This window comes from Torulaspora globosa, chromosome 5, assembly GCF_014133895.1.
Source record: "Torulaspora globosa chromosome 5, complete sequence".
Taxonomy (NCBI): Eukaryota; Fungi; Ascomycota; class Saccharomycetes; order Saccharomycetales; family Saccharomycetaceae; genus Torulaspora; species Torulaspora globosa.
Window position 1 is genome coordinate 86,039 of NC_050731.1, and position 24,726 is coordinate 110,764.

General features: G+C 47.3%; 10 protein-coding genes across 10 annotated transcripts; 2 read left to right on the plus strand and 8 right to left on the minus strand.

Moving 5' to 3' along the window:
• Positions 1–1,936: 1,936 nt before the first annotated feature.
• On the minus strand, positions 1,937–3,892 carry HG536_0E00550 (arginine--tRNA ligase; the record flags this gene model as incomplete). The annotated part of the gene is made up of 1 exon (XM_037283923.1): positions 1,937–3,892. The coding sequence occupies one exon, from the start codon at positions 3,890–3,892 to the stop codon at positions 1,937–1,939; it is 1,956 nt and encodes a 651-aa protein (XP_037139819.1).
• Positions 3,893–4,339: 447 nt separating this feature from the next.
• On the minus strand, positions 4,340–6,037 carry HG536_0E00560 (sugar porter family MFS transporter; the record flags this gene model as incomplete). The annotated part of the gene is made up of 1 exon (XM_037283924.1): positions 4,340–6,037. One exon carries the CDS (start codon positions 6,035–6,037, stop codon positions 4,340–4,342), a length of 1,698 nt encoding a protein of 565 aa, XP_037139820.1.
• A 1,950-nt stretch (positions 6,038–7,987) lies between these two features.
• On the minus strand, positions 7,988–9,697 carry HG536_0E00570 (sugar porter family MFS transporter; the record flags this gene model as incomplete). The annotated part of the gene is made up of 1 exon (XM_037283925.1): positions 7,988–9,697. One exon carries the CDS (start codon positions 9,695–9,697, stop codon positions 7,988–7,990), a length of 1,710 nt encoding a protein of 569 aa, XP_037139821.1.
• A 1,105-nt stretch (positions 9,698–10,802) lies between these two features.
• HG536_0E00580 (sugar porter family MFS transporter) lies at positions 10,803–12,647 on the minus strand (the record flags this gene model as incomplete). Its single annotated transcript, XM_037283926.1, has 1 exon — positions 10,803–12,647. The coding sequence occupies one exon, from the start codon at positions 12,645–12,647 to the stop codon at positions 10,803–10,805; it is 1,845 nt and encodes a 614-aa protein (XP_037139822.1).
• Positions 12,648–13,008: 361 nt separating this feature from the next.
• On the minus strand, positions 13,009–14,313 carry SVF1 (Svf1p; the record flags this gene model as incomplete). Its single annotated transcript, XM_037283927.1, has 1 exon — positions 13,009–14,313. The coding sequence occupies one exon, from the start codon at positions 14,311–14,313 to the stop codon at positions 13,009–13,011; it is 1,305 nt and encodes a 434-aa protein (XP_037139823.1).
• A 452-nt stretch (positions 14,314–14,765) lies between these two features.
• Positions 14,766–15,692, plus strand: MRP1 (mitochondrial 37S ribosomal protein mS43; the record flags this gene model as incomplete). The annotated part of the gene is made up of 1 exon (XM_037283928.1): positions 14,766–15,692. One exon carries the CDS (start codon positions 14,766–14,768, stop codon positions 15,690–15,692), a length of 927 nt encoding a protein of 308 aa, XP_037139824.1.
• A 68-nt stretch (positions 15,693–15,760) lies between these two features.
• On the minus strand, positions 15,761–16,903 carry PAL2 (Pal2p; the record flags this gene model as incomplete). Its single annotated transcript, XM_037283929.1, has 1 exon — positions 15,761–16,903. One exon carries the CDS (start codon positions 16,901–16,903, stop codon positions 15,761–15,763), a length of 1,143 nt encoding a protein of 380 aa, XP_037139825.1.
• Positions 16,904–17,852: 949 nt separating this feature from the next.
• SFB3 (Sfb3p) lies at positions 17,853–20,636 on the minus strand (the record flags this gene model as incomplete). Its single annotated transcript, XM_037283930.1, has 1 exon — positions 17,853–20,636. One exon carries the CDS (start codon positions 20,634–20,636, stop codon positions 17,853–17,855), a length of 2,784 nt encoding a protein of 927 aa, XP_037139826.1.
• A 223-nt stretch (positions 20,637–20,859) lies between these two features.
• Positions 20,860–22,581, minus strand: YPS7 (putative aspartic endopeptidase; the record flags this gene model as incomplete). Its single annotated transcript, XM_037283931.1, has 1 exon — positions 20,860–22,581. One exon carries the CDS (start codon positions 22,579–22,581, stop codon positions 20,860–20,862), a length of 1,722 nt encoding a protein of 573 aa, XP_037139827.1.
• A 1,393-nt stretch (positions 22,582–23,974) lies between these two features.
• HG536_0E00640 (uncharacterized protein) lies at positions 23,975–24,448 on the plus strand (the record flags this gene model as incomplete). Its single annotated transcript, XM_037283932.1, has 1 exon — positions 23,975–24,448. One exon carries the CDS (start codon positions 23,975–23,977, stop codon positions 24,446–24,448), a length of 474 nt encoding a protein of 157 aa, XP_037139828.1.
• Between the last annotated feature and the right edge of the window lie 278 nt (positions 24,449–24,726).

Genomic DNA, 24,726 nt, shown 5'->3' on the forward strand with positions numbered 1-24,726 from the left:
CCCCCTATGGTGGCAGTGACATTGCTGAAATGGATGGACCCGTCTCGCCTGATTATAGCGTCATCGCAGAGCCTGCCACCAAGGCCCACCCCGCTTGCTCAAACCGTTCTTAACCATGTCCTTGGGCACTACCACGTTACCGTAGTTGCCTAAGCAAGGGTAAGTGCCGTTTGGCTGACATTACGACTACTCTAGTCCCACTGATTGTGGGGTCCACACCCCGGCTGCGTCACAGTAGGCGCCTTCATCAGTGACTGTTATTGGCTTCACGTTTTCTAGGCCTACTGTCGTCGGCACTATCAGTGCTATCGGGATGAGTATGGTGGTAAAAACTTGTGGTAACATCCACTATTATCAATACCATTATAACGATGTCTGCGAACAATGCGAACACTTTGGCTGTTGTTTTATTACTTTCCCTTTACCAATAGAGTTCGAACCTCATTCAAACCGAGAAATACCTCCTCCTTTTATACTTTGCAGAATGGTCGTTTGCATCCACTCATTGTGTTTCGTATAGCGCCGTCGCTGTCTGTAGCCCAGAAGTCAGACTAGCAGCTCCATGGAAACACCTGTTCGCTATTGGGTGCCATAACGACACAGCACCAAAAATGTTCTCGAAAAATGCCGTAGACATAAAGTCTCTGTGCTGGGTGCGGCTTAAAGCCATGGAAAATTACCGTTTCTGTAATGAATCTGCAAATTTCTTAAAGGAGCTTGAACAATATATCAGCGAATGATGAAAGAAGTCTTACGATTTATGCAAGGCATTGTTTTATCGGTTAGATTCTACTATCAACCATGCGCTGCAGGAAACCATGGGTGCACTCTCACATTGTCTGGAAAGAAAAATTTCTTCGTTGCCTGAGGAAAGCAGTCGTTCATGATTTATTTTCTCTTTGGTTGCAGATCCGCTATAGGATCGGATGACTTTTCCGAAGTTTCCTCTCGTGGTACAAGCAGCTTCTTCCATTACCTATTTCGACAAAAAGGGCTCGAAGGTTCAAGTTTGTTGTGGACCTTATAAACGAATGAACAGCTCTGGTCGTGTCCGAGGAATGTTGCCTAGTGTAGAGGGCTTGCTGTCAATCACTCCACTTTAGAGCGAGGTCAGCCTTAAGGGTTATTGTCCGTTACACAACAACCATCAACCTTTCGTTGACACATATGATAATTGTACGTGAAAAATAGCACCAAAACAAGCCTCTACATGCCTTTTTTCGGTAGTATTCGAGGAGTCCATTCAGATTTACTTAGGTTTAATGGCCTAGCCGTATCTCCCTTTTGACAATGGCATCGTGAGAACTCACATATTTCAAATAGTGAATGAATCGTTCACTGCATGATTAGTGATGTGAACATTCCACTGTTTTAAGTGGGAGAGAGTTGTCGTCTACTATTGGACTAACATTGGGGCGTGAAGAGCCAATACTATTACGACGACTCTATATCAAAGAGTATGATATTCAACAATCAGATCCAGGAATGTTAAAAGCATACATGGAAAATCACCACTGCACAATTTCAGCGCGTATTGGAGTTCAGCTGGGTTGCTTATGACCCCAAAGATGCCCAAATCTGTGCTTGTCAATTACAGGAAAACCTGATACAAGCCCACTACCTACGACCGACCTACTGCTAAACACTTATGCCACTATTCATACTCGTACAGCCATACTCCAACAACCATACACTCCACCTTTGCTGCAAAAAGTTTACCCACTCTCAATTCCCTTGATTGACTTCCTCACTTCTCGCTATCGCTGAATCATCCATCACCAGGCCAGACTGCATGAGGACATTACATGAAGAAGGGATGAGTACACACGCGGTGAGCAGTCCGCTGGAAGTGGCAGTTCACTAATGTAGTGCGGGAATGGAGTATTAGAATCTCTATCACCTAATATATACTTCAAGCTTTCCTGCAGGCAGGATATTACATTCTCTCAACTGGGGTTAACCCTAGCAAACGCATACCGTTGTATAGCACTTGTCTAGCGGAAGCATACAGTGCCAGACGTGCTGTAGCTATTTCCTCAGTTTGGCCAGCAACCCATAGAACGTCGTAACAGGAGGAAACTTGGTGGGTCAATTTGAAGAGATAAGTGACCACTGTGGCAGGCTCGTGGGTTTTGATGGCATTTCTCAATACATCGGGATATTGAGACAGGATTCTGATCAGCAACATAGCGGCTGGCTCCGTCAGGACCGAGAAGTCCGCGTTTAACCACATTTCCGGAGTGATGTTGGAAGCGTTCCTTTCAACGGATCTCAATCTTGAGTGTGCGTATTGTAGGTAAGGGCCTGTGTCACCTTCGAATGAAAGCATTCTTTCCCATTTGAACTCATAGTTGTTGATACGTTTCGATTGCATATCTTGGATCATGACGGCAGATATACCAACCAAATCAGCGACTTCATCGGGGTTCGCAATCTGAGAGTATTTGACTTCGTTCTTTCTCATAACTTCGTGCATCTTCTCCTTGGTTTCTTCGAGAATATTGTCCAAAAACACAACCGTTCCCTTTCTCGTGGACATGCCTTGAACCATACCGAAGTTGACGTGCTGGAGATTCTGAGCCCAATCAAAACCAATCTGTTTCAAGATCTCGAAAAATTGTGCGGTGTGCAAGTCCTGTTGAGAAGCAATCACATATATCATCTTATCGAAATGGTACTTTTCGTAACGATCCATGGCAGCACCAACATCTCTAGTCAGATAAAGCGTGGTACCGTCGGACTTCTTGACGAGCGTTTTCCCTAGCTTCTTGTTGAATTTCGTCAGATCGATCAGAGTAGCACCCCTGTCTTCATGTGTCAATTTCTTCTCCTCGAACAATTTAAGAGCTTTTTCCATTGACTCCCTACTGACTTGGGACTCACCGGAATACGAGTCATACTTAATGTTCAAACGGGCATATGTGTCAATGTACTTTTCAATGGAGAGCTCGCGGAATCTCTTCCAGATCTTCAAAGCCTCAGGATCACCGTCCTCCATTCTCTTGAAATATGCACGCGCTTTACCGTTTGTGGATTCTTCCAAAGGCAAGCTGTCACCTTCTTCTTCAATATCTTTGTTGATACGAACGTACACTTCAAATAGGTGGTGAATAGGATCAACGGCAAGTGCTTTTTCGTCACCGTATCTCTCGAAACCAATGGCTAACAGACCAAACTGTTTGCCCCAGTCACCCAAGTAGTTCATTCTGACAACTTCCCAACCACATTTTTCGTAAAGATTAGACAAAAACCCACCAATGATAGTAGATCTCAAATGGCCTGCATGGAAAGGCTTGGCAATGTTTGGTGACGAGAACTCAATAATAACTTTTTTGTTATCCACCAATTTACAAGCCCCGTACTCTTCCTTTCTGTTTAAGATATCTGGAATCACAGTCTTCAGCAAGAACTGTGTGTTAAAGAAAAACTGGATAAATGGACCGTTATTCTCGACCTTCGATAAGAACGGACCGCAGGGGAACTTTGAAGCCCAATCGGCAGCTAAGTCCTTTGGATTGGCACCTTTTATTCTCAATCTGGGGACAGGAATCAACAAATCACCTCTCTCGAGGGTATTAGTCCACTCCAACGCTGGGAAGATCAAAGATGGGTCCACACCAGAGATCTTGGAAAGCTCTTGGGTCACATAATTTCTCATTAGGTCGACAATGTTGACATCTGGATGCGATCCTTCTGCAACGGTTGGTTCCTCAATAGATAATTTCTGCAATTGCGCAGTGATGGGACAGATAGCAGGAGCACTCATTGTTCTCACGGTTCTTACTGATGTATACTGCGAGAACTTGTAAATTTTCTTTAGCTGATGGCGTCCAATTGATAAGCAAAAACAATTCCGGAGCGATAGTAAAGCACTTGGCAGTTTATTGAGCATAAACTGGAGCCAGTTCAAGAATATAATGTACACTCAAATGGTATGAAAGTATCTTCAAATCATTGATATAGGCGATGAGCAACAGGCGAAAACTTTTTCGAGCGAGGCGACGATAAAGCGACACAATTTTCAGCCTAGTGTCAGTGCCAAGTATAATAAAGAAAATGGAATTTAATGGCAAGGAATAACACATTTTCAGCCGTGAGATTATTTGACGTGTAGGCTATGTAGGATATTGTAGGATATTGTAGAATATTGTAGAATTCTGTTACGAAACCTTATTGCGTCTCTAGGTGGAACTCTTCGCGAGAACGAGTTGTAAAACTGAAAATCCTATTCCTAAAGATCAAATCATATATAAAAAATAGTAACTAGTTTATCGTTATATGTATAATACTGTCGTAAGAGTTGTCATTAAATGATAAGGGGATATTGATGCGCGCTCACCTATTTGGTGAACATTCTCTTGTAGAATGGCTTATCGTCATGGGCAAGGTCTTCAGCATTGTAATTAGCACCTCTTCTGTCAGGTGGAACCCAGGAGGCAGATTTCCATGGTAGGGCACCTTCCATCCACATAGTGTCGACCTCTTCCAAAGTCAAACCTTTAGTCTCTGGAACGAAGAAGAAGACGTAGACGTAAGCAAACACTAGACATCCCATGAAGACGTAACCGTAGTAGAAGTTGATAGCGTTGGTGATGAAAGGAGTGAAGAAGGAGATCAAGAAACCCCACATCCAGTTGGCAGCAGTCGAGATAGCCATACCCTTGGATTTGACTCTCAATGGGAAAGTTTCAGAGACAATAACGTAACAGCCACCGGCCCAGGTGGTAGCGAAACAGAAGATGTAGAACATGGTGAAGACAATCATACAGTTACCAGCGCCCTTGGAGGCACCATTGGCTTGACCGTGGGGCCATAGTCTAGTGACACCGACAGAGGCAAACACAACGAAACAGCACATCATGGTGGCGGCACCCCATAGAAGACAGGTACGACGACCGAATCTTTCAATACAGAAAATACCGACGAAAGTGGAGAAGAAGTTCACAACACCAATGATGATGGAAGTTTCGAAAGAATCTTCCAAACCGACAGACTTAAAGACAGTGGTACCGTAGTAAAAGAAGTAGTTGTCACCGGTCAATTGTTGCAAAGATTGCAACATAACACCCATAATCAAACGGGGAAAGATCTTGGTTTTTGTAGTGAACAATTCACCCCAGCTAGCGCTACCAGCCAATTTCTCAGCTTCAACACCGGCAGCGATGGCGTCTAGTTCAGCCAACAGAGCTGGGTCATCGACAGAAACTTTGTTGGACCTAGATAGCGAACGCTTAGCTTCTTCGAAGTTACCAACTTCAACCAGGTAACGTGGAGACTCTGGAACGAAAAGCATACCACCAACCATAAACATAGCCCAGGCGAAACATAGACCCAAACCAACTCTCCATTGAGTCGAGTCGTGGTAATTCTTGGTACCGAAGTTAGTACAGTAACCCAAGAAAATACCCAAAGTAATCATAAGTTGGTAACAAGAGACCAGGGTACCTCTAATCTGCTTTGGAGACACCTCAGAAATCAACATTGGTGACAAAACGGAGATACCACCAACACCTAAACCAGATATAATTCTTCCAATGAAGTACTGGTACCATTTGTTGAAGGAACATATTTGAATTAAGATGCCGACCACATAGATGATGGTGACAGCAACCAAACCAATACGACGACCGTAGACATCACCCATCTTGGATAAAACAATACCACCGATAGCGCAACCAATATTGAAGATAGAAACCATCAAACCCATTCTGACCTTCGACAAATAATAGGTGCCATCAGAATGTCTAGATCCAAATCTTCTCACAAAGTCCGGCAAATTCACGAAACCAGAAATGGTACCAGTATCCCAACCGAAAATGAAACCACCAAAGGCGATCATCAGACACAGGATGGAAACACCAATGTAGGAAGAAGCGGGCTTCTTTGGCAAATCGATGGCTGGCTCTGGTGGGGCAATTGAGTTCAAATCTTTAGCATCATCTCTTTCAGCCTTGTTAGATGGCGTTGATAAAACGGAATGAGATCCCGAAACTGTGGAAGTCAAGTTGCCAACAGGAGTGTTTTCGGCAGTTGACATCTCGAAGATATTTTTGTAATCAGTAAAGTAATGGATGGAAAACCTTAATGAATTCTGGGGATATAGAGGAAGAGGAAACAAATAACCAGAATGAAACGTTTGGAAGGTGAATATCGAAGCCAGTATTTATACGTTTTTCGTTAGCCGTCGAGCACTGACATAGAACTGCGCGGCCCATTGGTGGTCCCACACAATCTCCCCGGATAAAAATTTTTCCGGCCACTCAATTTCTCTAGATGACGGATTAACCCCACTCTGCCCCAGGAACTTCAAATAATTCCGCTCCTCAGAGATCCTCGCACGTTCTCGGAACAAAACTCAGGAAACGGGTGATTATTTGCAAAACAACTGGAAAAACTGCCAACCACTACCGCATAATGCGGAAGGAATTTTTTTTTACTCCTTAGAATCAGCCGCAAGGCGTACTCTGCGGGGCCCCACACGCTGTCCGTCCGCCACTGGGAAAATATCCCCATGTCTTGAGTAGAAAATTTCTTCGGGACAACTTCCGCTCGAACCCTGAAAGATCCGCACCAGTTATCGTTTCTTTTCACAAAAATGTCCTGACTTTGGGGAAAGAGGTTCTACCTGTGGTATAGTTTCTCCGTTAAGGCATCCTTCATAGGAAGTTCGGGGAAACATTGTGCTCCTGCTGGACCCATTCTGGCATAATTGTTCCGTCCAGGCCTCGCTTTCGGATCTGTAGGCCCCTAACCCAAACCGCTAACGTGGCGTGGGTAAATGGTAGTGAAAACCTTGTTCACGGAGAAATTGTTGGCTGATCTTAGTATTCAGTGGAGAGATTTATTTGACTTTGTTTGCTGGCGTATGCCAGTTCCGGGGAAGCTCCTGAGGAAAAGAGAAGTCTTGTGTTGTTCTCTGTCAAACCTGGGGTTTGCATTGGACGGAGCGCTGGCAGGTTTGCCTGGCGCCTTGGATGCAACATTGGCCGTGTAGACCCATCCCACTTCTACGGAACAGAGTTCTTGTGTGATCGGTTGTTCAGCTAGACATAAAAGAGCAGTCTTTCTTGACTATGAGCAGTTTCTTGGGAAGGAGTGGTTCACCAGCTGGATCGTTTTAGGTAGTCTATTGATCTTGAGCTCTCCATATCATTACTCCTTTCCTTGTCGTCGCGAGGCAAGATCGACGAATATTAACATTTAGGTCTTAAAAACAAACTTTGCCCTGCTTCGCAGTGAAGGCAAAACAGTCCGATTTTAGTAAATGATTCAAACATCTTACAATTCTAGCCAATTATTGAAACGAAGCTTTTCCTTCAATGAATCATACATCTTTCTTAATCCTTGTTTAAAAAACCAATTGTTCATTCTCCGCTTAAGAAGACCTGCTCTGGAATTGAAGTAATGTGACGCTATCCGCCAGGGCCAACTACCTGGTATCCAGCATTCTGACGTAGTTGTACTGCTATACCAGACGATAGCGCCTTCATACGCGACTGGGAATTCAGTCCGCAATGCGATGCTATTTCTGAGGGCAGGACGGATAGCTCAACAACGAACATGCTCACGGGAGCGCCATGAGCTTCATTGATTCTCCGCAGAACGCATCAAGAAAGGGCTAGTCCCAGAAGATGACCGAACTTACGGTTCTTGATACTTCAATGACTTTGTAAGCGAATCTCTACCGTCTTGAGTTCATATAATATACAGCGATGCTAGATTTGCAAAGACAACTATCAGAAAATATGAGAAACAAAACTACTTGAAGTCTATAAAGTTGTGAATCACTAACAGGCGGTCAACTCTTTAATCTACACTATGGTATAGCTTCTTCACATTTATTGTGGAAATCATGAAAATTATCGTTAAACATATCCAACGCGACCTAGATAATCAATTTAACCAGCGAATGATTTAGGTCGAAATGGCTGCTCTGCTTGATGGCTGAACACCTATCGAAGTTTTTTTGGCTTAAAGGCATCAATTCTTAGTTCATGCCGAACATTCTTTTGTAGAATGGCTTATCATCGTGAGTCAAGTCATCAGCATTGTAGTCTGGGCCTCTTCTTGAAGCTGGGACCCAGGAGCTTGACTTCCATGGCAAGACACCTTCGGCGTACATGTCATTGACCTCTTCCAAAGTCAAGCCTTTAGTCTCTGGAACGAAGAAGAAAACGTAGAAATAAGCAAACACCATACAGCCCATGAAGACGTAACCGTAGTAGAAGTTGATGGCTTTAGTGATGAAGGGAGTGAAGAAACCAATCAAGAAACCCCATATCCAGTTGGAAGCACTGGCAATGGCCATGGCCTTGGACTTGATCCTCAATGGAAAGGATTCAGAAATGATGACATATGCAATTGGAGCCCAGGTAGTGGCAAAGCAGAAAATGTAGAAACATGCAAAGACGATCATACAGTTACCAGCACCCTTAGAGGAACCATTGCCTTGACCGCCTGGCCATAATCTTGTGACGCCGACAGAGGCGTAGACAACGTAACAGCAGATCATACCAACGCAACCATATAGCAGACAGTTACGACGACCAAACTTGTCCACAGTATACAGAGAAAGGGCAGTACAAGCGAAGTTCACAATACCGAAGACAATTGAGGTCTCAAAGGAATCTTCCAAACCGACAGCCTTGAAAACAGTAGTACCATAATAAAAGAAATAATTGTCACCAGTCAGCTGTTGTAGAGATTGAATCATAATACCCATGACAGTACGCTGGAACATAGCAGGTTTACCGGTGAAGAGCTCACCCCAGCTTGCAGTCCCAGCAACTCTCATCTCTTCAATCGAGGCTTCGATTAAGTCAAACTCATGTTGTATGAAGGCAGAATCGATTGAGCATTTGTTGACTCTGGCCAAAGAACGTTTAGCTTCGTCAAATTTACCAACTTCAATCAAGTAACGTGGCGACTCGGGGACGAAAAGCATACCAGCAATCATGAATAAAGCCCAGGCGAAACATAGACCCAATGGGACCCTCCATTGAGTAGAGTCGTCATAGTTTTTGGTGCCGTAGTTAGTACAATAACCCAAGAAAATACCAGCAGTGATCATCAATTGATAGCAAGATACCATGGCGCCTCTCATTTCCTTAGGAGAAACTTCAGAAATCAACATTGGCGACAAAACGGAAATGCCGCCCACACCGAGACCGGAGATGATTCTACCGATGAAGTACTGGTACCATTTGTCGAAGGAGCAAATTTGAATCAAAATGCCAATAACATAAATCACGACCACAGTGACCAAACCTGCACGGCGACCATAAACATCACCAACTCTAGACAAAACAATACCACCGATAGCACAACCAATATTGAAGATGGAAACAATCAAACCCATTCTAACCGTGGACAAATAAGGGCTGCCATCAGAATGTTTAGATCCAAATCTTCTGATAAAATCTTTTTGGTTAACAAATCCAGAAATAGTACCAGTATCCCAACCGAAGACAAAACCTCCGAAAGCAACCATAACACAGCATAAACAGGTCGAAATATAAGCAGATCTGCTGTTGTTTGGCTTTGGAATTTCTGGTTCAGATTTAACATGGCTCAAGTCATCTCTGCCAAGGCCTTTTTTACCTTCTGGTGCATTCATGAACTTGGAATTATTCGTTTCTGAATCGCCATTGGACGAAGTAGATTTTTGAGGACTGATTATATCAGGAGTCGAGTTCATTGTGGTAATTCAACTTTCTTCATGGATTTGTGGCAATGTAGAAGACCTCTATGAAGAATTTAATTCCGGGCAATTCTCTTCTCTTTATATATTGTCTGGAGGTCATTTTGAGATCTTTTTTCTTGTATGTCCATCACGACTACCATGAACAATTGGCTACCGGCGTGCTACTGTGACTGCCATTGACCGATGTTAGGGTTATTTCGGATCCTATGCCCACCTTCAGCTTGAGCAGCTTTGGTATCTGTGAATAAAGTGCTGGACGATAACCGAATCGCTTGTTCGAAGCTATCAAATGACGTAAGCCAAGTTGTTTCTTTCCCTGACGTACAGGAGATTTTTCCAAGCTGCACGAGGCTTTCTTAGAGTTTTTCCGTTACGACTTCTTCCATCTGCCGGTTGCGACTGGCGTTGCTCTCCACGGAGTAAAAGCGGAAGAGCTTCCCCCCAGCCTTTTTAAAGCAAGACGGAAAAACCCTCTTGCCCGTAGGTGACTTTCACCGCCTAAACAACATCGAAGTAATACTTCATCAGGATAGTTGTCAGGCCATAGCATGTGGTGAGCCAAAACCAACAGACTACGAACGGCTAATTTTGCGCGTGGAAAAGAAAAGCGACTCGATCCAAATCTCTGACACTTTCGGGATGTCAAGCCGCAGGCCGGAGAAAATGTATTTCCGTCGAACTTTTGACCCTTGGGACAAAGTTTTTCCGGTTGCTGGGAGCGGAAGCGGAGTTTTTCCGGTCACCATTGTCCCAATGGCAATCAAACCAGCTTGGAGATAGTACTATGTTGTCTTGCTCTTTGCTTTGTGTCTGATCAAAGCAGCTGCTGGAACACCTGGTAGACGCTCCATGTTGGCCATTGATGTCTAATTCTTGTTGGAAGCGCTGACGCAAGCGGTAATCGATAAGAACAACGCTATTGTTTTATCGCTATTAAAGATATTATGTAGGAAAATTCACAATTAAAACCGCAATGAGGAAGAAAACTTGTAATCAACTGGCCTGTACCTCAGGTGTTGCATGCAATAGTGGTAGACGCTACAGGAGGAGCATACCGGAACGGAAAACTGAATCGGCCGTAACAATATTGGCGATTAGATCATCTTCTCGTAAAAAGTCTCTTGTAGAAGGGCAATTCGTCCCTGGCGAACGCATCTGCATTGAAATCTGCGGTTCTCCTATGTGGAGGTAACCAAGACGCGGATTTCCATGGAAGTACACGCTCCTCATACATGATGTTCACCTCTTCTAAGGTCAAGCCTTTGGTTTCCGGAACGAAGAAGAAAACGTAGAAGTAGGCAAATATCATGCAACCCATGAAGACGTAACCATAGTAAAAGTTGATCGAAGAGGTGATGAAAGGAGTGAAGAAACCAATCATGAAACCCCATATCCAGTTGGAAGCACTGGCAATGGCCATGCCCTTCGACTTGATTCTCAATGGGAACGATTCAGAAACGATGACATATGCAATTGGAGCCCAGGTAGTGGCAAAGCAGAAAATGTAGAAACATGCAAAAACAATCATACAGTTACCAGCACCCTTGGAAGATGGTTGATGTTGCCCGTTTGGCCATAAACTAGTGACACCAACAGTTGCGTAGACAATATAACAGCAGACCATACCAACACAACCATATAACAGACATTTACGCCGACCAAACTTGTCAACGGTGTACAAGGCAACAAACGTTGAAACAAAGTTTACCACACCGAGGACGATCGAAGTTTCGAATGAATCATTCAAACCAACAGCTGTAAAGATGGTCGTACCATAGTAGAAGAAGTAGTTATCACCACTCAGTTGCTGCAAAGATTGGATCATGATGCCCATCACGGTACGCTTAAAAATGGCAGGTTTACCGGTCACCAGCTCAGACCAGCTGGCATCGCCGGCGACTTTTTCGGCCTCGACAGAAGCCTGGAAATTCTCAAGCTCCAGAGTCACCAATGGAGATTCTGCTGAACATTTGTTTGCCCTCGCCAGGGAACGCCTGGCTTCTTCGAGTTTGCCAACTTCCACCAGGTAACGAGGCGATTCTGGCACAAAAGTCATACCGCCAATCATGAACAGAGCCCAAGCGAAACACAGACCCAAAGGGATTCTCCATTGGGCGGAGTTGTTGTAGTTCTTAGTACCGAAATTCGTGCAGTAGCCCAAGAAGATCCCACCAGTGATCATCAACTGGTAGCACGAAACCAGGGTACCTCTAATCTGCTTGGGAGCCACCTCAGAGATCAGCATGGGCGACATCACCGTGATCCCACCGACACCAAGACCAGATATGATCCTGCCAATGAAGTATTGGTACCATTTGTTGAAGGAACAGATCTGGATGAGGATCCCGATCGTGTAAATGACCACCACGATCATCAGTCCCACACGTCTGCCGTACAAGTCACTTAACTTACCAAGAAGGACACCTCCGATAGCACAGCCAATGTTAAAGATAGACACCAACAGCCCGGTCCGCACATTGGACAAGAAGTGCGTGCCGTCGGGCCTCTCCGAACCAAATCTCCGGATCCAATCGGTCTGTTTCACAAACCCAGAGATTGTGCCCGTATCCCAGCCAAAGACGAACCCACCAAACGCAACCATCACACAACACGCCGACACAAACACCAGATCTGACTTCTTCATTCCACTCAACTGCCGGTCAGCCTCCTTGACCAGAATGGTCATCTCGTCCTTCTCGGAGTCATTTACGTCATGGCTTCTGTACTGCTCCAGATCTGCTCCCCCGTCCTTGGCGTAACCGGAACTATCTAAGCCTACCCGATCAGTCCTATCGGACTTCTCGTTCAACGACGTCGAGTTAGAGTTCGTCTGCGAATTAGAGTTTCCCGCAACTATAATATCTTCTTCACGTCCTGACATTCTCAATCTCAGTGCACTTAGTCCCCTGTAAACAAACAAAAGAACCATCCAGCAGCCTACCATCACGTCTTTATATATCTCCCAGCAGCACGGAACAAAAGCTCCTACCCATCACTTGTCACCCCATATCCCAGCACTCCAAAAGAAAAGCCCTCTACCCTCACCTCGACATGTTCAGCTCTCCAACCAAGATGTTACTAAAACGTCACGACGCCGAACAATCACGGCCAGTCTTGTAACGTTCCTTTTACTTCAGTTCTTTGCTCTTGTACCGAAACCTAATAGCCTATGAACTCCGGAGCCCTGAGATGTGGAGATGAACGTCAGATAACGACATTCTCGACGGACTACACCAGCCCATCGCCCTGACGCTCATTGATTACGGCTGATATTATGGTAGTATTAACTCTATGTAGCGGTGGCATTATTGCTCGTCGTAGGCCTCTTCCGTGACCAGCTCTGACTCGGAGATGAAAGTGACTTCTATCCAGGCGATGCCCTTCTCGCGGGCGCTGCCCGCTAGCTCCAGGGCAAAGTCGTCGGTCGCGTACTGGTAGATGTAGGGCTTGGTGCCTGCGACGCCCGAGACAATGGTCTTGATGAAGCTGGGGATCTCGCTCATTACGTCAATGCGCTCGACAAGGTTGTCAAGGGGCCCCTCGGCCGTTGCCCTGATGCGGTCGCCTGTGGCGACCGCATCGTCGGGCAGGTCCTTGGGGCAGCCGTCGTAGTCGATGCTGATGGCCTTGGGGACGTTCCAGCCGACAGAGTCGACCTCGGCGTCGAGATGGCGCACTTCGTTGTCGATGGTCACCGACAGGATGTCTGAGTCTGTGGTCAGGATCCCGATTGTCACTTTTGTATTTGCGTACGACTTGGGCGTCGTGAACTCCATCAGCACGGCAGAGTGTTTCTCCGAGTGGAAATGCATGAAGTTCCACGCCTTGGCGGCGTGGTGCGGCTTCATGCCCTGGAACGCCATCACGAACATCGAGAACGCCGGTTTCGACTCGGCAAACGTGATGGTTTGATCCTCGTAGACGCTGTTACGGGCGCCCAAGGGTTCCTCGGCGGGTTCCTCGTCCTCCGGCTGCTCTTCCTGCTCTTCCTCCTCGCCCGACTGCGGCTCCGGCTTGCACAGCGTGATGGTACCGTGGACCTTATTCCTGGGCCAAAACACGTGTCTCATGGAGCCCCACGGTTCCTCGACGTTGTCACCGTAGTAGGTGTTGGGGTCGTCGCCTACCTTGCAGCCGGGTGTCAACCGCGTCACCACCAGGTCTATCTTGGTCTTAGCGTTCACTTCCGATAGGAAATGGTACTGGTTGTTGTCCTCGTTCAGCTCCAACGAAAGGCCGCGAGCGTAGAAATTCGGTCCCTCGATGCGGAACTCCTCCAGCTTCGTCGAGGTCCACGCGTTCAGCTCCTGCGGCTTCCTTGCATTAAAGATCCGAAACGTAAACTGTGCTTGCGTGTGTATACCGACAATGTTCGAGTGTATAATCTGAGCGAACCCAACAATTCCGGTAGCACTGTCGCTGAAATAGAAAGTCACGGTCTCCACATTGGTATGATCCGGTTTCAACCACTCCAGATCCTCTCGATTGGTCTCCCGAAACGGTTGTTTGCCCCTCACACGGTCTGTAACCGTGTGTATATAGTCTGCACCATACTCTGGTTCAGCGATCCCCGTCACCGCGGAAAGACCGCCTTGGATCCATTTCAACATAGCAGCAGATCTCTAGGTCCCACAAGTAGGCCAACTAACCCTGCTAGAAGCTTTATCAGCTGCTAACCATCTCGTCCGTCTTCATCTTGCCCATCAGCATCGCCATCAACCAACATGTCCAACAGTAAACAACGAAGAGAAAACTTGCGACGCGATACCTTTATACGAGAGGCCGGGTAACTGAAATTTCTCATTGAACGAGATATCACGTGAGCAAAAGTAAAAGACGTCAAATCGCGTTGTTTGAGCAGCTACTTGCGAGCAACCTTTAAGCTGGGCAGACGCGAGACCCCGAGCAGCTTGAATTGGCGCGTATGTGCACGTGACCATTTCTTGGTCCGGGTAAATTATTTATTAGTCACGTGATCAAAAATGCACCGCCATAACTGAAAAATTGAGTGTTGGGCCCTCTATAAGTGCTAGCTACATGGTTAGATTGGCTGGTTGTATCGATGTTTAGTGGCTGTCATAGCCGTCTGGTAGGCCAGTGCAGGCGGTGGTACGTGAGACCTGCTTTGGAGCATTTGGTGCAGGGTAAAGGTGTGCCTGGTTTGTTTTCATCGCGAGGATTAGAAAATGCATGGTTCGAGAGAGCCGATCTGTATACAACGAAATTGAATCGGTTTAGTGGTGGTGGCGACGAGACCCCTCTGGAAACCCTGATTTACGAGGACGCGAAATCAGGTGTGAAGCGCAATGTGGTTAACTACGCTTCGTTGTTATTCAACCTGCGGTTCGCAATGTCTTGCGTGCGAGGTTGTTCGCTGCCGGTGCCTTCGAGTGCGGATTACACATCCGGTGAGATCCTAAAAACACCAGGATTGTCCCTACGATTCTCCAACGAGCCAGCAGCCAATGGTAACAGTACGCTTCAGAATGCGCTCATTTCGTCATTTGGATCGATTGTCGAGTTCAGGTCACTGCTGATGAACTCCAGTTTGGCAATTTCCGGTGACGGCTATACATGGCTTGTGGCCCGGAGGCCGTTGGGTCACGATGGCAGCGATGGCCAGGTTGTATTTGACAAGCTGTTCGTTGTTAACACTTACAACGCAGGTACTCCGTTCAATTTCCATCGCAGCGGTCATCTCGATGAGCTGAGGATACAATATTTGAAAAAATCAGCACAGCTTAAGACCGTGGAGGAGGACTCTGAGTTCTCGATGTCGAAATCTGTGGAAGAAGCAAGGCAAACTGAGGCTTACAAGAAGGTGTCCTATATACCGCTTTTGGCCATCGATGCGTCTCCAAAAGCCTGGTTGCACGACTATGGGGTGTTTGGAAAGCAGGCCTACCTCGATCGAGTATGGGAGTCGATCGAATGGAACGTCGTCGAGTCCAGATTGCCCAAACAAGCCGTATCGTACGGCCTCTTTTGATCTCTCAACAACCTGTAAATACTTGCCGTACAGTATGAAAAAAATAGATATCTATGTAATAATCTGATTCAAGCCTTCCTACCGACTTTCAAGCTCTTGACTCTTCTTAGTAATTTGTTCCCAGTAGATTCCTTCCTTAAGCTGTCATCGAAACGTACGCCGACGTACTCGTCTTCACCGGCCTCTTCACCGTTTTCAAGATGTCCACTATGTGTCTTTGCCAGCACCAGTGGCTCTGTTGTGCTCCTGATGGTGCTCCCGCTCCTCCTTACACCGCTATTCGTGGTTCCGCCCACCTGCAGCCTCTGAGTAAGCGACTTCTTCCTCTGTACGCCGCTGGTGCGCGTTTGGTGGCTGTGGTTCCTGATATCCTCACGAATGGCTGCATTAGAAGCAGGCGCACCATCGAGGAACGTAGTGGACCCAAGTCCTGCCGTGGTAGGGCCGTGAACCAACTGCGATTTCCCCTTAACGTCAAACTGCGTCACAGTCTTAGCGTTTGGCTTAATCGCATCCAGGGTGCTCGTGCTACCGTTTGAATCTACCATCGCGCGTACCGTGCGATTTGCGCCTCTGGTCTTGTAAAGTTCATCGTCGTCATCGACCTCCTCTCTGCCAAACACCTCATTCAGCGCAGATTTCTTCGCAGACGCTCCGCCAATGCTGTTGTTAGGACCATCTGCCGGGAATGCCAAGACGGGTGCAGCCTTGGAGTTCTTGTTTCTATGAGGCGTGCAAGCATCGAACGGACCGTCATGATGGAAAGATCCGCCAAACAGACCCGTGACGTCCATCTTATCGATTGTATCGACGTTCTTCGGAACCACTGCCGGCTTGCCCTTCTTCTTATCCTTGTGAGACGAGCCACGGTGGCCATGGCCACTACGCTCCCGGTCGCCGTCACCGCGAGAGCGGTGATGGCGATGGCGATGCGACCGGTGGCCGCTAGAGCCCTCCTTCTCCCTCGGATATCCACTTTCTGACTTTTTTGAGCCCGCTACCTCGTCATACGAGGGTGGCAAGTCTCCTCCACTCCCGCTCACGTTGCGTTCCTCCTTGTATCTGTCACGCAAACGCTCCTTCTCTTCCCTCGCAGTAGGATAACTCCTCGTCGGCCGACTTCCCTTCACCGGATACGATCCGGGCTTGCTGCCATCCCTGCTACCTCCGCTCACGTCATCCAAGAACGGATTGTTCGACGGTGGTGACATACTGTTCGTTCTATCAACACAAGGCGTCCTCTGTTAGTACTCACAGCACACTATAAGCTTGCAACCGGCAGGAAAAGTATCCAGTAACTTGATCTCTTGAAGCTCCTCATTCCAGATCTTGAAACAAGGTTTCCTCCAGTAGCCCCTTTCTCGACTTATCCTGTCGCGCCTCGCAGCAACAAGGCTACGACAAACGTCGAGGCTCGAACCCTGCCAGAAGGCGGCCAAGGCCCTGAAACAGACGAGAAACGGTCACCGTCACCTGGAATCCCCCTTTTCCTGCCACTCCGGGCGTTGCGAGGCCCTGCTTCAAAACGTCAATACATACCTGTTGCTTGTTGGTCTCGGAGACGGTCCTCTGGGACTGTGACGGTCAGTGAAAATCTCCTCTTCCTCCTCGATAGAGTTGGTGAAACTAGTGCTCGAACGTGCGCTTCCTTCTCTTGCGTATGGTGACTGAACCGCGTTGTCGCGTACCCACTCTTGGAACTGTCTATCAGCACTGTACTGGTTCAAACTCGCGTCTCCCGTAGCGTTTCTGAATGGGTTGTTGGAAGAGAATGGTCGGCTGCTGCCAGCGGCTCGCTGGCTGCCGGATCTACTGATCATGTTCTACACGCGCAGTCAGGTCTTGCAAGTTCGTTCTACGCGTCCGAAGAGCTACCTGATGGTGGTGTAGCCTTGCTCGATCTCGCCGGGATGGTTTCAAGTCCAAGAACGGCCTACTGCTGACAACAGGTGTCGAGACTCTCTTCATCGCGAGTCTGGAGGGTCTTACTCAGAGCTTGGTAAAAAATTCACCAGAGATTTTAACATCAGTACATCGCACTATATGGACGTCTAGGATCAGCACTAGATCGAAGACGTGGTCTGGCTTGGAGGTCCAATTGGCCTCCTGATGGATGGCTGTGGTGTCCGCGTGCGCTGTCTTGATCTATATAGATTTGTATTAGAATTGGACAAACTTTTGGTGCATGTCTTCTTGCGCAGCGTTGCCGTTCTGGGACGCGGACGAGTGGTTGATCTTGACGTAGTCCTCTTTTTTGAGCTTCTCCTGTATGAGTCGGTGGAGCTGGACGAGATAGTTGTCGTTCGACTCGATCTTGCTGACGGACTTGTCTTCGCAGAGGATCTGGCCCATGACAGAGCTGTAATATTGGTCCACGTTGGGTCTGAGCAGCTCGATGGGCAGCGTGGACCTGTTGGTGAGCTGGCACCAGTTTCTGATCAGGGCATGAGCCTTTTCATTGACCTGGGTGGGTACCTGGGGCAGCGACGCGCCGAACAGCGAGACCTGTCCCACCGGGATGTCCTCATCTACTTGCAGCAGATCGAGCAGCAGCATTCTGTTGGTGTTCTCGTTGAACCACAGGTACACCTTCTCGCCCTGGAAGATCAAGTAGCAGCCGCCGTTGGTGATGCTGGCATGGGCGTTCCTCACGGTCAAGTTCTCGACTGAACTGCTAGACACTTGGAGCAACTTTTCAGCCGTGTCGTAGAAGGTAAGATCGGTCTCGTCTAGCAACACATGAAGTGGCACGATTTGCGGGTAGAGTTTGTAGGAGAGTTGCGCGCTGTTCAGGGTCTTGAAGTGATAGAGGTCGTAGCAACGATCATTACCGCGAGTGCTGTGAATGTTGGGAGCCATCAATGGGCTCTTTTCAAAGGCTAGCATGAAAGTGGGCAAGGTCTTCAGCGCATCGGGCAACACGAGCTGTGTACTCAAGCTGACGCCGGCGAGCGCCTTGTACTGAGTCAAAATATCCACCATTTTGTTATCGATAGTCTTTCTGATGGCGTTGAAGTCACAATCGCCCAAGGATGAGATCACGTCCTTGATCATGATCCGCATCGCAACGTTTTGATCAACGAACTGAAAGACTTCCCTGATATTCCCAGATACCTTCGCATTGCTATTGATCGAACGAACTTTTCTATTACCATCGATGTCAGTATAGAGCAACGCAGCTTGGAATGATACGGTGTTGCCTACCTTCAGCTTTTGGTCCAGTTTCAGCAACACATCGACAGTGGTGTCTGTGGTCAACACTGGTAACATTGGATCTCGGTTTGTGTTGCCAGCAGACTCGAGATAATATTGATAGATGGAAAGGTCTGTCGAAGAACGTACTTTCAGTAGCGCTTGATAACCAACGATGCTCGACACGTGCTGAAGCATGTCGTTGACCAGGACGAACTCGTCTCTATCCTGGGTGAAATTTGGATAATATTTTAGAGTACCGCAAGTAGCCTCCACCGGATACCCTACAGTGACCATGTCAATGAACACCGAAGTCGTCAGGAAAAGGTCAAGCGAAATGTAAGATCTCGCGAACTCATGCCCCAACTTTGTATAGAACTCATTATCGCACCTCATGTGCTTTTTCGTTGCGTCATCCTTCCTGAGCGTCAGATTACCATTTCCCACTGTAGGCATAGAATTTAGAGAACAGATAATCTTACCGCCCTGGCCTTTGGTCACGGTATCAAGAGCGAGTTTCGCTGCTTGAAGAGCCGAACCATAGCAGTTCTGCACAACATGGTAGAGCTTGCCCATAGAAATATAACTCATTATTTTCTTTAAAGTGTCATCGATGATCCTTGCGGACTCTTGTGGGTTCACGAATAAACCCTCGCAAAATGGCAAGAAAACATCATTCAAGTCTCCAATAATGTATTCTTGAGCTGTCTCCAGAGTAGGACTTAAGTTAAAGAACCTAATTCTGCTGTCAAAGGCCATGATAGCAACTTTGCAATTAGGTTGGAAATCAGAAATGTGCTCTATGCAAGTCTTGACACCCTCCACCACGGCAATGGAACTACCGTTTTCATTTGCCAGAAGAGATATATCCACTAAAAAGACGTAATGTAGCGGCAATGGCTTTTCGCCTTGGATGGCGTTGTAAACGTCGGGAACCAAAAAGTCGACGCACCCTCTAACGAGTTCTGGATTGGCACCATTAACAGCTCCATGCGGATCAACTGCCATGGGGGGATAAGTGTCAATGGGGACTTGCGTCTTCACCTCGCAAATGTTACATAATGCGGTGGAGTCATAGCCCATGCGGAATCCAGGATTCACGTATGCGCGACAACGTCTGCAACGCAGTGGTCCCTGATCCTTCGAATTGTCCACTACCGGAACTGTTTCTTCAGGGATTATCCGAGCGAATGGCTGAACAGTCAAGCCTAAGGGAAGCTTGGTTGCAGACCTCAGACGTTCATCTGCAGGCACACAATTCATGGATAAGCTCATAAAGCGTGGATCACACACTCCATGGTCTGCTCCATAAAACTGAGTTGTTGGCAAAGGTGGCACAGAGTCTCTAGCGGTATCATATGTGCGAGTCAAGTAGCGAATTTGGTCTTCCCATCTCTGTGCCGCCACCAAGTGTGAAGAGGAAACGTGTGCATCTGGTTCTGGACTGCCATGCTGGGGTTGCAAACCGGGTTGCTGTTGACCCATCATTGATTGACTAGCGGCCAATAGTCCTGGCGTACTTACTGAAGCTTGCGGCATTCCCATCGGCGAGAAAGTCTGACCTTCATTGTTCGAGAGACGACCGTCAGGACCAGGAGATTGCGTTGCAAATGGCGTTGCTGGTGCACTGACTCCCGTGGCGAGGTTGTGGTATGCCCTGTTTGGTCTACGGCTCTTTCTCGATCCGCTTTGCTGACCCGACTGATTAAGAGAAAGGTTTGAGATCTCTCTGCTAAGACCGTCCTGTTCCATTTCAATTTCGAATTGCACAGATTCCCAAACAGACTCTCGACCACTTGCTACGTCCTGTCCTTCCAACCAAGTTGTTTGGTTTGCAAGTCACTAAGACAAAATAACCGAACAATGCTCGCGTGTCAATACAAGTTGGTGAAATTTCACTTTTAACTGTTAAAATCAATGCAATTGTGAGCCCTGGGTTCCTATATCTATTATACATAAAATCTGGCGAGAATCGTCACAGTAGGACTGCAAGCAGAACAAGCAGCAGTAATGCGAGCACTTGACGGGGGAACTTCCCTCTGGGTTCGAGCACGCAGGCTGGCACAGACGAATGGCCAGCGTTGTTCTTGGTCGCTCCACCGAGATATTTGGAGGAGCTCACGATGGAAGAAATCACGAGGCTTTCGTAGGCCGTCTCGCTCGTTTTGCTGGAAGGCGTAGTCCTGGAAGTTTGGTAAAAAGAGCGACCTGTGGAAATGAGTCCATCGGAGTCGATGGTACCGGTGAATATATCCGGTATGTTGCTTGTCGCACTTGGCACTGCAGCGGGTATGAGGGTCATGGTCATGGAAGTATTTCGGGATTCCGCATACGGTATGTGGCCAGATGAAATGGCGCGTATCGCGGAGGCGGATGTGGAGGTCTGTGCCGCTTCTGAACTGGAGGCGGATGATGACGAGGAGCTGTCAACTTTTTTTGCCTGAGCTAGAGCAATTGCGTTGTCCTCGAGGTCGAATACCGTGTAGGCATTTTTCAGAAAGGGACCGCCCAAGATGTTGAATCCGATGGTGGACTTGGATCCCATCGCCAAGAGGCAAGCCTCCGCCCCATTCGAAAAATGAATAGTTGTGTTGCTGTTAACGTCAAACGTGGTCACCAAAAAGTCCTCCAGCGGAACTCTAATGGACATATCTCCAAAAGAGAAGTCCAATTGAACGTCGTAGCTCGCCACTGAACAAGCGACTACCCACCTGCCTAGCGCCTCAACATAAGTCGCACCTATTTGGACCGCGATCTGAATAATAGCGTCTATAGGCAGATAGCTGGTGCTATACCTGGAGTCGAGGAGAACAGGCTCGACAAACTCTTCTGCTGTCACGTTCAGACTCTTCCCGGTGGCTGAGTTAATGTAGATAGTGCCCAGCGGCAATATTGGGTAGCTACTTGACTCAAGATGAGTTTCCGGATCGATGTAGGGAATCGTCTTGAACATATGCAGCCTCCCTGTGAAGAGCGTGGGGTCAACTGCACCGAGTATCAGCTTTCCGCAGTCCCCCAGCGTGCCAGACGGTAGCTTCCGTAACGAATAAGGGACATTATCGGCACCAAACCATAGAGAATAGGATGGAGACGCTATAATTCCCAGGTCGGTCAAACGATCCAAGAAGAAAAAGCTGCTGTCGAACTTAGTGCTATCCGTCTCCGATAACTGGTCTGTTATTTTTCCACCTAGTCCCAAAGATCCCTTGTTTAAGGCAGCAGATGCGTTAGCTTCGAAGAAAGATATATTCGAGATAGAGAGGTAGTCGGGAGCCACCACCGCCGTCGACGACAAATTGATCGAGTGAGTCTCTGGTACGTTCTCGCCGGGAAACGCCAGAGCTGTGAAATTCATAGTGTCCATTACTGCTGGGCCGCTGATGTCGATCCCGTCCATGAAGTTGAAATCATAGACATGCCCATCGTTTAGACGAACTGCAGTCTCGGACCCGTTCAAGCTTTTGAGTAGCCATGTGTAAGGCTGTCCTATGTCAACTCTTAGTGATTTCTGCACGTTAGGCGTACCAAACGAAACATTGGCATACCACAGAGTACTCTCGTCCTTCCCTAGGACTATGATAGGAAAGCCGGCATCACCAGACCCGCTCAAGGAATCATCCGAAGAGTTACTTTGACACCAACCACATCGGAGAAAGATAACAAATAAGCACCATGCTTTGAGAAGAACCGCATACATCGCGGTAAAGACACGCTCAACCGGGAGCGAGATACGAGGATGGGTGCGGGGATCTATACTTGCTTTATCTTCAAGATCTTAACTGGTCGAGTAAGCGTACATAACCGTAAGACGCATCATAAGCTACGACCACCTCGTCCTAATAATAATTAATATCTTGATATGCTGAAGACGATAACTAAACCGAGGCTAAATCAACAGTATCAGGGACCTCATCTCGTCACAGCGAATGCAGATCCAGAGTGCGAATGGCGTAGGACTTGTCACCGGATAGGAATCAGAAAATAACTTTTAGCTCTTTGATAGGCTACATCTTGCTAATCATTATTCTTCTCAATGTCGCCACGGAGATATATGTTATCCTCACTGCCCTAATAATCAACACAATAACCGCCGACAACCTTCAACAATCATCCCGATAAGATTATAGACGGACGTACGTACTGTGACGCCAGTCGGGAGCCATTGCAGCGAGAAAAGTGGCCCATCAAGTGTGAGTACCGACCAATTACGATGTTTGGCGGAGAGATCCCTTGAAATCACCGCCTTCCTACACTGGATGGACATCCATATGAATCGGTTCGCTTTCCCAGACGTCAGGGAGAAGTTCTCGTACTTTACTGATAACTTGGACGGTGAGAGGTCTTATTGGTTCAGCGCAAACCGTGAACAGATCCAGAACTTATCCTTTGGACAGTTTTTGCGAGATTCCAACATAAATACTATAGCCAAAATGGCGTCCATGATCTGTTGAACCAGTTGTACAACTGCCGCCAAAGCTCGACCGTGGAGACCTTCAATGAACAATTCAAGAGTTAGGTACAACTATTCCAGAAGAGGATTCCCAGCAGTAGTCAGATTGGTTAAGTGGAGCCAAATCAGATCTCGAGAAACTTCTCCACGGATTACAACGGCGACAGTGAACAAAGTCATGACAATGACAGTCAATATGGCTGGCACTCCCATCACCCCACGGATCACGACACTAGAAACCTTACAGTACGATAGCCCACCGTACGTACGACTCCATTGACCTGGATGCCATTCGGACTGGATCAGCAGGGAATCACAAACACAAGTTAACTCCACAAGAACGACAAATCCTCTAGCAACTTGGAAATCTGCTTCAGATGCAGAGCAGGAAAACATATGGCAAACAAATGCCCAATGGCGAGTTCAGCCTGAATCCCCAGAAGTTCAATGTAGATTAGTCCAACCCATGCGAGTTAGGACACCAACTAAAAGCACAAAAAAGACATGCCACCCTTAGTCGGCAAGCGTAAGGAAATCGATGTTATGCGTGATGGAAAACCCATCAAACTTTTGTTAGACACCGGCAGAGCCACATCGCTAATTTCCTCCAGGAGAGCTAGCGACTTAACGCTGAAGACTTATGACACTTCTCCGGTTATCATCCATGGTGAAATCGCGAATGCCCGAGGTGTTCCATGTACGAAAGCCACAGTTCTCATGTTTACCCATAATGCCATCGATTATGACATTCCGATCTACGTGGGAGACGAGCTCCACACAGACATCATCATCGGCAATCCTGTCCTCAAATTTTACCCCGAGCAGGCCAACTGACCACGAATATGAGCCCTGCCACCCTGAAACCATCGACCCACAGAACCATGACAAACCATTAACTCCACCGAGCCACGGTGAACCCCAGCAACAGCCACTGACTTGTCCAATTGGCATCATCCACACGGAAGATGATCGACGAGTCCGTAAAGCCCGCAAGAAACCATCGTATTATTTGACCGGATACGTTGTCCAAGTTCAAGTGGTAGACTGCCAGCCATCCCAGGAACCGGTTGAAGAGAGCACTTTCAAACTTCTTTCCACCAGATCTTCAAGCTAAATATCGGCAAACAGTAAGAAACGACTTGCCACGTACCGGGCTGGACAAGAAGGAAGTCTCTCATGAGATTGACATAAAACCAGGTGCGCGATTGCCAAGGATACCACTTTACCGCCGATCTCCGAAGCAGGAGGAAAAAATTGTGAAAATAGTAGATGAATTGTTTGGAAAAGGATTTATCGAACCTTTAAGAGCCCTTTAAGAGCCCATTTAGCTCTCTGGTGGTGTTACTCAGAAAGAAGGACGGTTCGTTCCGCTTATGCGTGGACTATCGAGTT